The sequence below is a fragment of the Anomaloglossus baeobatrachus genome, chromosome 2 (genome assembly GCF_048569485.1).
Source record: "Anomaloglossus baeobatrachus isolate aAnoBae1 chromosome 2, aAnoBae1.hap1, whole genome shotgun sequence".
Classification (NCBI taxonomy): Eukaryota; Metazoa; Chordata; class Amphibia; order Anura; family Aromobatidae; genus Anomaloglossus; species Anomaloglossus baeobatrachus.
This window is the reverse complement of record NC_134354.1, coordinates 278586796-278605578: the sequence shown is the minus strand read 5'-3', so window position 1 is coordinate 278605578 and position 18783 is coordinate 278586796. Positions and strand designations below refer to the sequence as shown.

At 42.9% G+C, this 18783-nt stretch overlaps 1 protein-coding gene across 2 annotated transcripts in view; it reads right to left on the bottom strand.

Moving 5' to 3' along the window:
- LOC142289849 (uncharacterized) overlaps positions 1 to 18783 on the bottom strand; it is a 145697-nt gene that overhangs the window by 26323 nt on the left and 100591 nt on the right. The window contains exons 5-7 of one of the 2 annotated variants that reach the window (XM_075333793.1): positions 12194 to 12224; positions 4873 to 4913; positions 3480 to 3549 (exon numbers count right to left, since the gene is read on the bottom strand). In XM_075333793.1, coding sequence (XP_075189908.1) covers positions 3480 to 3549; positions 4873 to 4913; positions 12194 to 12224 — 142 coding nt within the window. The remainder of the gene's footprint in view (positions 1 to 3479; positions 3550 to 4872; positions 4914 to 12193; positions 12225 to 18783) is intronic. The other variant, XM_075333794.1, reaches the window with a different exon arrangement.

Genomic DNA, 18783 nt, shown 5'->3' with positions numbered 1-18783 from the left:
ACAGGGGGACTTGTGCGATCTATATAGGAGCCATGGGCAGCACTATGGGGGCGATATCTAACACAGGGGGACTTGTGCGATCTATAGGGGCCATGGGCAGCACTATGGGGGCGATATCTAACACAGGGGGACTTGTGCGATCTATAGGGGCCATGGGCAGCAGCATGGGGGCGTTATCTAACACGGGAACGTGTGCAATCCATAGGGGACCATAGGCAGCACAGGGGAACGTGTGCCATCACAAGGGGGCTATATTCAATATAAGGGGGCCATATCCAGATTAAGGGGGCTAATTTTAGGATGGGGGGCTATGAGGGACATATACCCTATATGATTTGTTAGAGGGACACTGGCATTATAAGATGGACCCCATTTAACATTAAAAAAAAAAAATTCTCTTTTCCTTCACCAAATTTGGGGGTGCGTCTTATAATCAGGTGCGTCTTATAAAGCGAAAAATACGGTATATATCATACAGCAGGGGTCGGGAACCTATGGCTCGCGAGCCAGATATGGCTCTTTTGATGGCCGTATCTGGCTCGCAGACAGGGCTCCTACCTGTCTATGGGCAAATGCCGGGGCCCTGGAGAGCCGGGGGGGCCCACTCGGCCTCGTCAGTTCTCCTGTCCCTTGGCCGGGGCCCACTCGCCTTTATAGTTCTGCTGCCCCCGGCCGAGTTCCGGGGACCACAGTCCTCGGCAGCAATCTGCGGCGCCGTCACTTTAAGGCGCGCAGACATCCTGTTTTGAATTTCATCTGTGGGCGGAGCTACCGCCTTCTCAGTCCCACAGATGAAGGAGGCGAGTTTCTGTCCGGCGCTGAGTGGGCCCCCTCTCCACCGTGACCTAATCGGGTAAATGCCCTCCCCGCCTCCCCATTATGGGCCCCGGTGAGCTGCTTCTAACCCCCCAGATGTATGCCCTGCCAATCCCCCCCCGCCGATGCTGCGGGTGCTGTACCCGCCGAGCCGCGGGTGCAGGCCCCACAGAGCAGCAGAGTTGTGTGTATTTGTCTGTATGTAGCAGAGTTGTATGTGTTTGTCTGTATGTAGCAGAGTTGTATGTGTTTGTCTGTATGTAGCAGAGTTGTGTGTGTTTGTCTGTATGTAGCAGAGTTGTGTGTGTTTGTCTGTTTGTAGCAGAGTTGTGTGTGTTTGTCTGTTTGTAGCAGAGTTGTGTGTGTCTGTTTGTAGCAGAGTGTAGTACCATTGTTTCAGTCCAGTTGTGGCTTTATACAGCAGGGAGGAGCATTCCTTGCTGTACTAAGTGAACATTGGAGCGATTGATTTGTCAATGGCCCTTTAAAAACATATTGTACGGCTCTCGCGGAATTAAAATTAACATGTTGCAATCAAAGCAGACTTTTTTTCATTTGGGAGCGGGGTAGTCTTATACAGTGAGTATATCCCAAATTCTATATTTTTAGGGCAGAAGTTGGGGGTCGTCTTATACGCCCAGTCGTCTTATACGCCGGCATATACGGTAAGCCACCCGTGTGTAATGAAGTCTCCGTATAAATGCACCTGCTCTGTGATAGTCTCAGTGTTCTGTTTAAAGCGCAGAGAGCATCATGAAGACCAAGGAACAAAACAGGAAGGTCCGTGATACTGTTGTGGAGAAGTTTAAAGCCGGATTTGGTTACAAAAAGATTTCCACAACTTTAAACATCGCAAGGAGCACAGTGTAAGCGATCATATTGAAATGGAAGGAGTATCATACCACTGCAAATCTACCAAAACCCAGCCATCCATCCAAACTTTCATCTCAAACAAGGAGAAGACTGATCAGAGATACAGCCAAGAGGCCCACGATCACTCTGGATGAACTGCAGAGATCTACAGCTGAGGTGGGAGAGTCTGTCCATAGGTCAACAATCAGTCGTATACTGCAAAAATCTGGCCTTTATGGAAGAGTGGGAAGAAGAAAGCCATTTCTCAAAGATATCCATAAAAATTGTTGTTTAAGTTTGCCACATGCCACCTGGGAGACACACCAAACATGTGCAAGAAGGTGCTTTGGTCAGATGAAACCAAAATCAAACTATTTGGGCACAATGCCAAATGATATGTTTGGCGTAAAAGCAACACAGCTCATCACCTTGAACACACCATCCCCACTGTCATCAAACATGGTGGTGGCAGCATCATGGTTTGGGCCTGCTTTTCTTCAGCAGGGACAGGGAAGATGGCTAAAATTGATGGGAAGATGAATGGAGCCAAATACAGGACCATTCTTGAAGAAAACCTGTTGGAGTCTGCAAAAGACCTGAGACTAGGACGGAGATTTGTCTTCCAACAAGACAATTATCTCAAACATAAAGCAAAATCTACAATAGAATGGTTCACAAATAAACGTCTCCAGGTGTTAGAATGACCAAGTCAAAGTCCAGACCTGAATCCAATCGAGAATCTGTGGAAAGAGCTGAAAACTGCTGTTCACAAACGTTCTCCATCCAACCTCACTCAGCTCGAGCTGTTTGCAAAGGAAGAATGGATCAAGAATTTCAGTCTCTCGATGTACAAAACTGATAGAGACATACCCCAAGCGACTTGCAGCTGTAATCGCAGCAAAAGGTGACGCTTCAAAGTATTAACTTAAAGGGGACAAATAATATTGCACGCCACATTTTTCAGTTATTTATTTTTAAAAAAGTTGAAAATAAGGGATACATTTAGTTCAACTTCACAATTGTGTCCCACTTGTTGTTGATTCTTCACCATAACATTAAAATGTTATGCTTGAAGCTGGAAATGTGGGAAAAAGTTGAAAAATTTAAGGGAGCCGAATACTTTCACAAGGTACTATATGTGGTAAAACTTATGGTTTCATTCAAAAGTACAACTCGTCCCAAAAAAAAAAATAAGCCCACATATGGAAAGACTGAACAAAAAATAAAAAAAAAATAAAAATTAAAAAAGAAAAGAAGGTTATAGCTCTCGGAAAAAGGGGAACAAAACACGTGAAAAGTGAAGTACCAGTATGTCATAAAAGCTTTAACCCCTTCATGACCTAAAATAAAACATTTTTTTTTTTACAGATGATGCTGGATTCAAGGATTAATCATCTATAAGATTGAATATTGTTACATTTTTAAAAGTTTTACAAATTTCTGATTTTGTTTAAATAAATAAAACTCACAAACATATCGACCTACATTTATCGTTATCATACATCATAAAATATGTGTCACACAAACCCCCTCCAAAAAAAACCCAAACTGTCTCAAAATCCCTGGGATCTGTTGACACATTGCAGAGCTACTGCCACAAAGTGACATCAGATTTGATAAATTTGGCCTGGTCACTAAGTGGTTAAGGCTGAAAGGAATCCGGCAGCTTGCAATGTATTGGGAGAAATGTTAGCAGCTGGGGAAAATCTGTTAAAATACAATTACAACCAACTGCGGAAACATTTTATTCCACATAATACACACAGTGCATTACAATATACGCAACGTATTACACAAACCTGAAAACTTACCATCATTATCAGAATTTTCTTTTTTATATTCCATTAAGGCCGTAGACGTTTCACCAGAGAAAGGTTTAGCCTAAAAGAGAGCAGCACAGTCATTAGAGTATTACACATACTGGAGATCCTGAACTATTCAATCATCTGGACAAAAAGAGAATAGTTTAGGCAACTTGATTTAATCGCTGAACATGGCTGACACGGCACTTTCCTATGTGTATGGCGCAGATGATAGAATTACACTGTCTGATCATGGATTGCTGCTTCTCACTCCGTATTTACTATGCTGAATCAGAATGAGGGGAGAGACCCCAATATCTTTACTGTACCCTCCATAGCTCCATTGTCTGCTAAGCTCCATGTATTAGTAGGTAGATCTGGGTGAAGAATTAAGCTGGTCATAATGGAATCTTCTAGGCTTTCTAATGACAGTTTTCAGGTCTAGGCCTATCCTAAGCAACAAAACACCCCAAACAACCCCTAAATAGCACAAACATTACTCAAAACTGCTATACGTTCAGAATTTGGCTTCTAGAAGAAAAAAAATAAAATAAAATAGAAAAAGGAAAACAACATTTAGATGGTCCTGAATAAAAACCATTCAATCACATTACTAGCCGGGTGCTACAGGGCCTATTCGGCTACTTTAGTACAAAATGGACTGCAAAAATCCTAAACAGTACCAACCAGTTTTATAGTCAATGGCAGTTACCCATTTTCTACTTAAGACCACCTAAATAGATGGCAATATGTCAGGACCGGGAGGACTGGTGGACCCAGGTGGTGGATCCTCTGGACCGAGCACCCCACCAGGGGCAGAGTACACGGCAGCCGGAGCACTGGCGTGGCCGGAACGGGAACCGTGTCCCACAGGGGACGGGAAGAACACAGTCACTGGGGTCTCGGGGTTCCAGGGCACTGGCGTGGCCGGGTAGAAAAGACAAGCAAGAGTCCAGGTAACGGGACACAGCATAAGGGGACCTGAGCACCTAGCTTTCAAAACTAAGTTTCAAGACACGTTGATCAGGCCCCGCCCACATGGAAAGGCAAGTCTTATATACCCAGCACAGCCCTATGTCATTTCCTGTTTCAGGTGTGCTGGGCCTATAAGACCAGGAGAGTGGGCGCGGCCTGGTCCTATACAGAGGCATTAGTCAGAGTCAGACTCCTGAGACCAGGAGCAGAACACAGGAGAGCACGAGCGGGGGCGGTAGCCATGACTGGTGGACATGTGGACAGGATCAGTGGTCACGGAGCGGTGCCGGGATGGTGCGACCGGGTCAGTGGGTAAGGAGCGGTGCTGAGGCATCGGGAGCGTGACACAATATTAGCAGTGTATGTGTTACTGAAATTCATTGAGAAACCCTTCTTTCATCACATGCAAAACAATATTCGCATTTACCGTAAACACTGTCCGCTTTCTCTCTTGACGGTCATTCGTGTCTAAATGAGTCCAATAGAAAAAAACTTAAGAACTTACCAAATGCACAAATCACATCAGGGGAGTTAAATGGATCCCTTTTATAAGGGTTGTACTATACTTAGACAAGTCATTCTTAAAATCAACAATGTCCAATGTAAAATAAAAATGGCAAATACCTCCTAGACCAGTGATGGCGAACCTGGGGCACGCAGAGCTCATTCTGCTGGCACGCGTGCTGTCGCCTGATCCTGCCGCTTTGATCTGCTGGTGCAGTCGCTCCGGCAGATCAAAGCTTTGTTGGAGCGGAAGAGACATTTCTCCTGGCTCTGACACTCCTCCCCCAGGCTGCAGGTGTGTTGCCTAGGAGACGGAAGAGCGTCAGCGAGCGGCGCCGACATAATGAGGTCTTCTGGCCGCGTGGGAACTGAGGACCCAGCGGCGCGCAGCGGGGGAGCGTGTGCAGGAAGGTAAGTTGTGTGTTGCTTTTTTTTTTATAACTCGTGTGCTGCTGTGCCAAGGTGGGGATGGGAGGGGGCAGTGCTAGCGCCAGCATGGGGTGGGGGAGAACACACATGCCAGCATGGGGTGGGGGAGGGGGAACACACATGCCAGCATGGGGTGGGGGAGAAACACACATGCCTGTATGGGGTGGGGGAGAGGGAACACACATGCCAGCATGGGGTGGGGGAGAAACACACATGCCAGTATGGGGGGGAACGCACATGCCAGCATGGGGGGAAACACATATGCCAGCATGGGGGGGAAACATGCATGCCAGCATGGGGGGGGACACACACATGCCAGCATGGGGGGAATGACATGTATGCCAGGATGGGGAACAATGCATGCCAGGATCGGGAAACATGCATGCCAGGATGGGGAAAACATACATGCCAAGATGGAGGAAACATGCATGGCAGGATGGAGGAAACATGCATGCCAGGATGGAGGAAACATGCATGCCAGGATGGGGAAACATGCATGCCAGGATGGAGGAAACATACATCCCAGGATGGAGGAAACATACATCCCAGGATGGAGGAAACATGCATGCCAGGATAGAGGAAACATACATGCCAGGATGGGGAAAACATGCATGCCAGGATGGGGAAAACATGCATGCCAGGATGGGGAAAACATGCATGCCAGTATGGGGAAAACATGCATGCCAGGATGGGGAAAACATGCATGCCAGGATGGGGAAACATGCATGCCAGGATGGGGAGAAACATGCATGCCAGGATGGAGGAAACATGCATGGCAGGATGGAGAAAACATACATGCCAGGATGGGCAAAAAGTATTTTTTCGTTTGTGAACCCTCCCCAACCACACCTATTGCCAATCCATATCATACGCATAAATAGCCTGGGTCTCAGCTTCCCATACACGGTAAGTTTTTTAACTGCATGAGAGGACACACACAAGCTAGGGACCCCAACGTAGAGAAATACTTTGGCGTAGTGTTGGGGCTCTATTGCATTGATCAATTCAGTAGCTAAATTTCTCTTGATTCATATGTTCATGGCAGTAATGCAGATTCCATTTTTCACATTTTCACTCTTGCATATAGCTATTGGATTTTTCAAGTCAGTATTCACACAGCAGTTTCTGCTATTTCATGTATTCCCCTTACATAGTCACTGGTGTGCTTACCTTATCTCCCCATAGTGATGTTTTTTTAGGTTTTTGCACCCAGTTCGGACTTAGAATGGTGTTCCAAACGTTATTCCTATTTGTTAGTATTTTTTCGTTTGTGAACCCTCCCCAACCACACCTATTGCCAATCCATATCATACGCATAAATAGCCTGGGTCTCAGCTTCCCATACACGGTAAGTTTTTTAACTGCATGAGAGGACACACACAAGCTAGGGACCCCAACGTAGAGAAATACTTTGGCGTAGTGTTGGGGCTCTATTGCATTGATCAATTCAGTAGCTAAATTTCTCTTGATTCATATGTTCATGGCAGTAATGCAGATTCCATTTTTCACATTTTCACTCTTGCATATAGCTATTGGATTTTTCAAGTCAGTATTCACACAGCAGTTTCTGCTATTTCATGTATTCCCCTTACATAGTCACTGGTGTGCATACCTTATCTCCCCATAAGGATGGGCAAAACATACATGCCAAGATGGAGGAAACATGTATGCCAGGATGGAGGAAACATGCCACGATAGGGTACATTTACCAGGAAGGGGAACATTTACCAGGAAGGGGTACATGCTAGGAAGGGGTACATTTACCTGGATGGGGGTAAATTAACCAGGATTGGGAACTTTTACCAGGATGGAGGACATTTACCAGGAATGGGGTACATGCCGGGATTGGGGAACATTTACAAGGATGGGCAATATGTCAGGATGGGGTACATTTACCAGCATGGGGGAACATGCCAGAGTAAGGTACATTTACCAGGATGGAGGACATTTACCAGGATGAGGTATATTTACCAGGATGGGGCCATGATGGGGACAAATATACCAGAATGTAAGAAATATATATCAGGATGGGGGACATGTTTACCAAGAAGTGCCCCAGGAAGGGGACATAACTACACAATGATGGGGAGGGGAGCAACTCGTACGTCTTTATGGGATTTCAAGATGTTCAGACTTTGAAATGTAGATGTGGATCACAGGGTGAAATCTGATTGCATTCCAGGATAAAATCTCTGTCTAATATGCTGCAATTTTTTTCCAGAAAGATCAACTGCTGTGTCTGGAAAGGGCTCAGCTTCAATGTGTGGTAAGCATGCATGAGCGTGATGCCCCCTGCTGAGGAGAAGGGAAGACGTCAAAGGTAAGGTTGCAATCAATTATTTACATAATAGGATTGGTTGGCACTTCGGAAAAAAATTGGGTTTAGGGCTACAGTTTGGGCACTCGGCCTGTAAAAGGTTCGCCATGACTGTCCTAGACATGTTGGCGCTGTGTTTGTGGGTGCATGCGTTACATTGTTATATAACCAGAAAGCTGACGCCAATCATGCACTGTTACACATGTAACAACCATGGCTGCGGAGTCGGTAGGCCAAACCTCCGACTCCATCTCCCTCATACAGTGGAAACCCTTAGTTTCCCTTCGCTCTCTATAAAGACACATCTGCAGGTTTTTCTCAATATCTGACATGAAATCAGTATAAACCTTTCCAGTTTTGTCAATTAGGAACCAAAATGAGCGAGCGCACCCGAGAGAGAGCGCGTGAGAGAATATGTTTTAAGGCATTTGTATTACTTACATTTCATTAGTATTTGGTACCATTGCCCTTAATCTGTAAAGCGGGCTTTACACGCGAGATAGCAAGCGATCGTACCCGCCCCCGTTGGTTGTACGACAGGGCAAATCGCTGCCCGTGCCGCACAACCTCGCTTAACCCCGTCATACGCACTTACCTGCCCTGCGACGTCACTCTGGCCGGCGAACCTTTCTATGGAAGCGGTTCGTGCGGCGTCATAGCGACGTCACACGGCAGGCGTCCAATAGAAGCGGAGGGGCGGAGATGAGCGGGACGTAACCTCCTTTCTTCCACATTGCCGGTGGACGCAGGTAAGGAGATGTTCGTCTCTCCTGCGGTGTCACACACAGCGATGTGTGGTGCCGCAGGAATGAGGAACAACATCGTTAATAAGCAGAAAACGATTTTTTGTTTCAGGACGACTTCTCCGCGGCAAACGATTTTGACCACTTTTGCGATCGTTTAAGGTCGCTCATAAGTGTCACACACTGCAATATCGTTAATGACGCCGGATGTGCGTCACAAACACCGTGACCCTGACGATAATTCATTAACGATATCGTAGCGTGTAAAGCCCGCTTAAGACTTGGGTCAAACACTTTGGACATCCTTCCACAACCTTCTCACAATAATTGGTAGGAACTTGGGCCCATTCCTCCTGAAAGAAGTGGTGTTACTGAGCCATGTTTGTATGTCGCCTTGCTCGCACCGACCTTTTCAGCTTTGCCCATAAATTTTCAATAGAGTTGAAATAATATTATATAATAATTATTCACTTATATAGCGCTATTAATTCCATAGCGCTTTCCACACATCAGTAATCAGGGCTTTGTGACGGCCTCTCCAAAACACGGACTATTATCCACAAGCCACTTTGTAACCAGTTTGGCAGTATGCTTTGGGTCATTGTCCATTTGGAAGACCCATTTCCGCCCAAGATTTAAGTTCCCAGCTGATGTCTTGAGATATTGCTTTAGTATTGCCACATAATCTTCTTTCCTCATGATGCCATCTATTTTGTGAAGTGCAGTCCCTCCTGCAGCAATACAACTCCACAGCATGATGCTGCCACCCCTATTTCACAGTTGGGATGCTGTTCTTAGACTTAAAAGCTTCTCCCTTTTTCCTCCAAACATAACGATGGTCATTATGGCCAAATAGTTCAATTTTAGTTTCATCAGACCACAGGACATGTCTCCAAAAATTAAGGTTTTTGTTCCTGTCCACACATTAATCTGTCTTTTTTATGTTTCTTTTGGAGTAATGGCTTCTTCCTGGCAGAGTGTCCTTTAAGCCCATGTTGATATAGTACTCGTTTCACTGTGGATAATGACAAAAGCTTACCAGCTTCCGCCAGCATCTCCACAAGGTAATTTACTTTTGTTCTTGGGTTAATAGGCACATGTCTGAGCAAAGCATGTTCATCTCTGGTCTCCTTCGTATAATGGCTGGACATTCCCATCTTGTTTAATGGTATAATTTTTTCTAGATGAACATGGCACCCAAGGATGAACCAGACTTGTGCAAGTCCACAATTCTCTTCATGAGATCTTGGCTGATTTCTTTTGACTTTCCCATGATACTACACAAGGAAGCAGTGTGTTTCAGGTGTGCAGTAAAATACATCCACATGTATGTCTCTAACTCTGAAGCTTCCAAAGACATGACATCATCATATGGGCTGTTCCATATTGTTTAAAGGTATAGTACTATTAGTGTATGTAAACTTTTGACTTTGCAGAAAATAATAAAAATGTCTTAAAACATGCCCTCTCATTCTGGCATTTGGCAAATAGAAATAATTTTGGTTCCTAATTGACCTAAAACAGGAAAGGTTCATTCTGATTTCATGTCAGATAGTTAGAAAAACATGCAGATGTGTCTTTATAGTGTATACATGACTCATGTTTGTGATAAATTTACTGTAGTAAAATGGTAACATCACTACTTATATAATGTAGCTAAAGTGCAGCACAGATTCATCTCAACCAAAAAAGAGAGATTCTTTCATCAGGAATAGAACAGAAATTAATAGGACATTTTATAATTTTCCCAAACTCTTGTGAAACAATATTAAGCACATTCTGCATTGGACCGCTGTACCCAATTTATTATATATTTTATAGGAGTCGGTCCATTTTATACCGACTCCAACTCCACAGCCCTGGTAATAACACCCATAGACAAGACTCCAACACTACAGTGACAGTAACGGTCCAGATCAGTATATACAATTTTTAATTGACATGGAACAGTTTCATTTCGGGACGATTGTTTAAGTAGTGGATAACGACTTTCATAAAAACTACTGAAAACCTAATATATTCAACACTTTATCTTTACTAAACAAAGCTATAAATTGAATAGTACGCTATGAATTTTGGATACTGACATCTTAACCAGCACAATACACAAGATAGTTTTAAAAATTAATGACTGATGATTTTTGGACATCACAAATTACATGGACTGTGCCATTTCTTCATGCTGTGATATAGAATTATTATTATCCTTTCTATAATCCCTTAAGTAGGATAAAGGAGTATAAATATACAGTTATTGAGATTGAGAAAAAAAGGGAACCAGCACGATCTGAAATTGGCATGCATCATATAAAAAGTGAAAATTCACAAATTTATTCCAACTGTACTATAATAAAAAAATGAGATTTTTAGCAAATAATTGATCAATTTTTTGAGCCACCCCTGCCAACGTCACGGCAAATCTCAATAGGGGGGTCCTACTCTACATTCTGTATTTCATGTGCCATGCGGCCTCCTAGATAAAGTTAAAAGCAGAACCATAATGGAGCACACATACCTGCAACCTGTATATAGCCGCTTCCATGTTGCAAAAAAGGCACTTGTGGATAGAGACCAGCCCAGGTCCCAGCATGTGGAGCAAGCCCTACACATACCAGGACTATATCAGAACTGATCCTCCCAGTGTCAAACAGCAACCATTGATAAAGGCGGACCAGATCCAAGAATGGTGCTTAATTAGCATTGCCTGTGGAAAGGGGTGAGGTAACTGAGTCTGAACAGCTACCAACAACCCCTTTCCACAGGCAATGCTAATTAAGCACCATCTTGGATCTGGTCCGCCTTTATCAATGGTTGCTGTTTGGCACTGGGAGGATCAGTTCTGATATAGTCCTGGTATGGTACAGAGCTTGCTCCACATGCTGGGACCTGGGCTGGTCTCTATCCACAAGTGCCTTTTTTGCAACATAGAAGCGGTTATATACAGGTTACAGGTATGTGTGCTCTATTATGGTTCTGCTTTTAACTTTATCTAGGAGGCCGCATGGCACATGAAATACAGAATGTAGAGTAGGACCCCCCTATTGAGATTTGCCGTGACGTTGGCAGGGGTGGCTCAAAAAATTGATCAATTATTTGCTAAAAATCTCATTTTTTTATTGTAGTACAGTTGGAATAAATCTGTGAATTTTCCCTTTTTATATGATGCATGCCAATTTCAGATCGTGCTGGCTCCCCTCTCTCAGTTATTGAGATTGAGCTGTCATAACTTTCTCAAAGGAGCTGTTTAATCATCATAAGTAACTGTGATCGCAGTGGACCTGATCAGAAAATATCCACAAATTTTCAGATAGGACTACTGACAAGAGAAAAATAAATTACAATCTGGAGTTAGTTTAAAAAGGGATAATCCTCCACTGATATATTGACAACCTATCTTTAGGATACGTGGGGACAGACACCCTCACAGACTAACAGTTTGTAGTGCTGGTAGCAGGCGGATGTAAACTGTATACAGAGCCAGAGTAGCAAATGTCATACTATTTCTTTCCTATGTACTGCAGCTTGGCTCTTATAAATTAATTAATTAATTAATTAATTTATAAGAGCCAAGCTGCAGTACATAGGAAAGAAATAGTATGGAAAAGCCACTACACCACTAGTAATTGGAGCGGTGTTGTCCCATCTCCATACACTGTTTACAACCGGATGTTGCAAGAGCAAAAAGCATTGATGTAGAACTAGCCCTAAATACTTAGGTTTATGGCGCAAAAATAAATAAAATAAATAATCATTACCACTGATATTGTCATCGACAACTTCTGATTTCTTGAAAAAAAATAAAACACAAGTTACAAAAACAAGTAACGAAAGGAACGTTGTAGAAAGTTAGAGAATTGCATAGAATTTTACAATCAGTATCACATATTGATCAGGAAGCTAAAAGTCCATTTACACACAGCAGCTAGATATATTTCCCATTGCTTGTATAGCATCAGCATGTTCTGCAGCTGTGCACAGAGGCAGAGCCGCTGCTGTGACTATTTGTACAATTTACATAATTCTGATTATTTATTGAATCATCGTAAGTGGTCGTCCCTAAGTTGCATGGGTTGTCAGTGAGACTTTATTTCTTAATTTGCTTTAAGTTCCAAGAAGTATATAACCATTATATTTTACTTAACCCCTTCACGACCGAGGATGTACCGGTACGTCCTAAATCATGAAGGGGTGAGCCGGTAGTGATTCCAGCACATGTCTGAGGATTTGTAGAGCAGACGTGTGGCTTACAGGTGCGGGTGGATCTGCGATCCACCTGGACCTGTTAACCCCTTAAATAGCGCTGTCAAAATGTGACATGATTTAAATGGCCGCAGTGGAAAATACGCACTTACCCGCCGCCATCGGGGGCCCCGTGACGTGATAACGGGGAGCCTATGGTTGCCATGGTAGCACAGGATCATGTGGTAACTCTTGTCGCTATCATAACTCACTTTCTGTTACAGCCGGCAGAGCAGCAGCTGTAACAGAAGGCGAGTATTTTGCCTGTTCTGAGCTGTGCAGCTCTGATAAGGAGAAATGAATGAGAGATTAGACTACTGAACCTTAACCCCTTCAGCCCCAAGCCTATTTTGACCCTAAAGACCAAGGCATTTTTTGCAATTTTGACCAGTGTCACTTTATGAGGTTATAACTCTGGAACGCTTCAACGGATCCCGGTGATTCTGAGATTGTTTTCTCGTGTCATATTGGGCTTCATGTTAGTGGTAAACTTAGGCCGATATTTTTTGCGTTTCTTTGTGAAAAAAATGGAAATTTCGCAAAAATTGTGAAAATTTTGTAATTTTCAAACTTTTAATTTTTATGCTCTAAAACTAACGAGACATATGGCACAAAATAATTAATAAATAACATTTCCCACATGTCTACTTTACATCAGAACAATTTTGGGGGAAAAAAAATAAAATTTAAGGAAGTTAGAGGGGTTCAAAGTTTATGAGCAATTTCTCATTTTTACAACAAAATTTACAAAGCCACTATTTTTAGGGACCAGATCACATTTGAAGCAATTTTGAAAGATCTACATGACACAAAACACCCAAAAGTGACACCATTCCAAAAACGGCACCCCTCAGGCTACTCAAAACTAGAGTTGAGCGCGGTTCGTGGTTCGTGGTTCTCCAGTTCTAGGCTCGAGTGATTTTTGGGCTGTTCGAGATCGAACTAGAACTCGAGCTTTTTGCTAAAAGCTCGATAGTTCTAGATACGTTCGAGAACGGTTCTAGCAGCAAAAAGCAGGGCTTTTTACAGCTAGAGTGTGCAGGAGCCATCGCTGGCAGCCTGCCACAAGCTGGTAACCAAGATAAACATCGGGTATCCAAGCAAAGCGCTTTGGTTAGTAACCCGATGTTTATCTTAGTTACGTGCAGGAAGCCCACACTTCCCCGCTCAGCTCGCTCCACCCCCTCCTGCCCGCGGCATGTACACATACATACACATACACAAACACACACACACACACATCCACCCCCCCCCCCCCCCCCCGCCCGCCCGCCCGCCCGCTCGCTCGCTCGCTCGCTCGGCTTACCTGCGGTGATGAAGTCCCGCCATCCCGACCTCAGCGCTGTCACTGTCCTCCATGGCCGCCGCTTGTCACATCACCTATCGCTTCCGACCCGAGACTGACACTGGCGGTGACGTCACGGACCTCTCGCGATACTTGATGTGAAGGCGCCGGTCATTGACCTCAGTGACAGGGGCTGTCAGTGTGCTGGAGATCAGCGCAGGTAATGTACCTCACTGACAGCAGCACTTGTCACCCCCCTGCAGTGACCTGGGCTGACCCATTGATGTTAGCTCAGGTCACTGCACTGCTCTCCCAGCCAATGGGGAACATCCTGCTCTTCATTGACTGGGACAGTGTGGATCGTCATGGCAACCCCTTGGATTACACCAGACCTGGATTTGTTTTTCATTCTAATAAATTGGTTAAAGAGGGAATGTTTTGGGGAGTGTTTTTTCAAATAAAAATGTGTTTGTCGTGTATTTTTTTTTTATTACTGACTGGGTTGGTGATGTCGGGTATCTGATAGACGCCTGACCTCACCAACCCCAGGGCTTGATGCCAGGTGACATTACACATCTGGTATTAACCCCAAATATTACCCCGTTTGCCACCGCACCAGGGCGCGGGATGAGCTGGGGCGAAGCACCAGGATTGGCGCATCTAATGGATGCGCCACTTCTGGGGCGGCTGCGGCCTGCTATTTTTAGGCTGGGGAGATTCCAATAACCATGGACCTCCCTAGTCTGAGAATATCAGGCCCCAGCTGTCTGCTTTACCTTGGCTGGTGATCCAATTTTGGGGGACCCCTACGTGTTTTTTTTTTTAATTATTTATTTAATTTAAAATAACAGCGTGGGGTGCCCTCAGTTTTGGATTACCAGCCAAGGTGAGGTTGCCAGCTGTGGTCTGCAGGCTGCAGCCGTCTGCTTTACCCTAGCTGGCTACAAAACTAGGGGGAACCCTATGTCATTTTTTTTTCATTTTTTTGGCTAAATACAAAGCTAAGCACCCCTTAGTGCCACATGAAAGGTACCAAAGGGTGTTCCACTTTTTCTCCATTTTTTTCTCCACTTTCTCTCCACTTTTTCTCCACTTTTTCTCCATTTTTTTCTCCACTTATTCTCCACTTTTTCTCCTCTTATTCTCCACTTTTTCTCCACTTTTTCTCCACTTTTTCTCCTCTTATTCTCCACTTTTTCTCCACTTTTTCTCCACTTTTTCTCCATTTTTTTCTCCACTTTCTCCACTTTTTCTCCACTTTTTTCTCCACTTTTTCTCCTCTTATGCTCCACTTTTTCTCCTCTTAATCTCCACTTTTTCTCCACTTTTTCTCCACTTTTTTCTCCACTTTTTCTCCTCTTATGCTCCACTTTTTCTCCACTTTTTCTCCACTTTTTCTCCACTTTTTCTCCACTTTTTCTCCTCTTAATCTCCACTTTTTCTCCTCTTATGCTCCACTTTTTCTCCACTTTTTCTCCACTTTTTCTCCACGTTTTCTCCACTTTTTTCTCCACTTTTTCTCCTCTTATGCTCCACTTTTTCTCCACTTTTTCTCCACTTTTTCTCCACTTTTTCTCCACGTTTTCTCCACTTTTTTCTCCACTTTTTCTCCTCTTATGCTCCACTTTTTCTCCACTTTTTCTCCACTTTTTCTCCTCTTAATCTCCACTTTTTCTCCACTTTTTCTCCACTTTTTTCTCCACTTTTTCTCCACTTTTTCTCCTCTTATGCTCCACTTTTTCTCCACTTTTTCTCCACTTTTTCTCCTCTTATGCTCCACTTTTTCTCCAATTTTTCTCCACTTTTTCTCCTCTTATGCTCCACTTTTTCTCCACTTTTTCTCCACTTTTTTCTCCACTTTTTCTCCTCTTATGCTCCACTTTTTCTCCACTTTTTCTCCACTTTTTCTCCACTTTTTCTCCATTTTTTTTTCTCCACTTATTCTCCACTTTTTCTCCTCTTATTCTCCACTTTTTCTCCACTTTTTCTCCACTTTTTCTCCTCTTATTCTCCACTTTTTCTCCACTTTTTCTCCACTTTTTCTCCATTTTTTTCTCCACTTTTTCTCCACTTTTTCTCCACTTTTTTCTCCACTTTTTCTCCTCTTATGCTCCACTTTTTCTCCACTTTTTCTCCACTTTTTCTCCACTTTTTCTCCTCTTAATCTCCACTTTTTCTCCTCTTATGCTCCACTTTTTCTCCACTTTTTCTCCACTTTTTCTCCACGTTTTCTCCACTTTTTTCTCCACTTTTTCTCCTCTTATGCTCCACTTTTTCTCCACTTTTTCTCCACTTTTTCTCCACTTTTTCTCCACGTTTTCTCCACGTTTTCTCCACTTTTTTCTCCACTTTTTCTCCTCTTATGCTCCACTTTTTCTCCACTTTTTCTCCACTTTTTCTCCTCTTAATCTCCACTTTTTCTCCACTTTTTCTCCACTTTTTCTCCACTTTTTCTCCACTTTTTTCTCCACTTTTTTCTCCACTTTTTCTCCACTTTTTCTCCTCTTATGCTCCACTTTTTCTCCACTTTTTCTCCACTTTTTCTCCTCTTATGCTCCACTTTTTCTCCACTTTTTCTCCACTTTTTCTCCTCTTATGCTCCACTTTTTCTCCACTTTTTCTCCACTTTTTCTCCTCTTATGCTCCACTTTTTCTCCACTTTTTCTCCACTTTTTCTCCACTTTTTCTCCTCTTATGCTCCACTTTTTCTCCACTTTTTCTCCACTTTTTCTCCATTTTTTTCTCCACTTATTCTCCACTTTTTCTCCTCTTATTCTCCACTTTTTCTCCACTTTTTCTCCACTTTTTCTCCTCTTATTCTCCACTTTTTCTCCACTTTTTCTCCACTTTTTCTCCATTTTTTTCTCCACTTTCTCCACTTTTTCTCCACTTTTTTCTCCACTTTTTCTCCTCTTATGCTCCACTTTTTCTCCTCTTAATCTCCACTTTTTCTCCACTTTTTCTCCACTTTTTCTCCACGTTTTCTCCACGTTTTCTCCACTTTTTTCTCCACTTTTTCTCCTCTTATGCTCCACTTTTTCTCCACTTTTTCTCCTCTTAATCTCCACTTTTTCTCCACTTTTTCTCCACTTTTTCTCCACTTTTTCTCCACTTTTTTCTCCACTTTTTCTCCACTTTTTCTCCTCTTATGCTCCACTTTTTCTCCACTTTTTCTCCACTTTTTCTCCACGTTTTCTCCACGTTTTCTCCACTTTTTTCTCCACTTTTTCTCCTCTTATGCTCCACTTTTTCTCCACTTTTTCTCCACTTTTTCTCCTCTTAATCTCCACTTTTTCTCCACTTTTTCTCCACTTTTTCTCCACTTTTTCTCCACGTTTTCTCCACTTTTTTCTCCACTTTTTCTCCTCTTATGCTCCACTTTTTCTCCACTTTTTCTCCTCTTAATCTCCACTTTTTCTCCACTTTTTCTCCACTTTTTCTCCACTTTTTTCTCCACTTTTTCTCCACTTTTTCTCCTCTTATGCTCCACTTTTTCTCCACTTTTTCTCCACTTTTTCTCCACTTTTTCTCCACGTTTTCTCCACGTTTTCTCCACTTTTTTCTCCACTTTTTCTCCTCTTATGCTCCACTTTTTCTCCACTTTTTCTCCACTTTTTCTCCTCTTAATCTCCACTTTTTCTCCACTTTTTCTCCACTTTTTCTCCACTTTTTCTCCACTTTTTTCTCCACTTTTTTCTCCACTTTTTCTCCACTTTTTCTCCTCTTATGCTCCACTTTTTCTCCACTTTTTCTCCACTTTTTCTCCACTTTTTCTCCTCTTATGCTCCACTTTTTCTCCACTTTTTCTCCACTTTTTCTCCTCTTATGCTCCACTTTTTCTCCACTTTTTCTCCACTTTTTTCTCCACTTTTTCTCCTCTTATGCTCCACTTTTTCTCCACTTTTTCTCCACTTTTTCTCCCCTTATGCTCCACTTTTTCTCCACTTTTTCTCCACTTTTTCTCCATTTTTTTCTCCACTTATTCTCCACTTTTTCTCCTCTTATTCTCCACTTTTTCTCCACTTTTTCTCCACTTTTTCTCCTCTTATTCTCCACTTTTTCTCCACTTTTTCTCCACTTTTTCTCCATTTTTTTCTCCACTTTCTCCACTTTTTTCTCCACTTTTTCTCCTCTTATGCTCCACTTTTTCTCCTCTTAATCTCCACTTTTTCTCCACTTTTTCTCCACTTTTTCTCCACTTTTTCTCCACTTTTTTCTCCACTTTTTCTCCTCAAATGCTCCACTTTTTCTCCACTTTTTCTCCACTTTTTCTCCTCTTAATCTCCACTTTTTCTCCACTTTTTCTCCACTTTTTCTCCACTTTTTTCTCCACTTTTTCTCCACTCTTTCTCCTCTTATGCTCCACTTTTTCTCCACTTTTTCTCCACTTTTTCTCCACGTTTTCTCCACGTTTTCTCCACTTTTTTCTCCACTTTTTCTCCTCTTATGCTCCACTTTTTCTCCACTTTTTCTCCTCTTAATCTCCACTTTTTCTCCTCTTATGCTCCACTTTTTCTCCACTTTTTCTCCACTTTTTCTCCTCTTATGCTCCACTTTTTCTCCACTTTTTCTCCACTTTTTCTCCTCTTATGCTCCACTTTTTCTCCACTTTTTCTCCACTTTTTTCTCCACTTTTTCTCCTCTTATGCTCCACTTTTTCTCCACTTTTTCTCCACGTTTTCTCCACGTTTTCTCCACTTTTTTCTCCACTTTTTCTCCTCTTATGCTCCACTTTTTCTCCACTTTTTCTCCTCTTAATCTCCACTTTTTCTCCTCTTATGCTCCACTTTTTCTCCACTTTTTCTCCACTTTTTCTCCTCT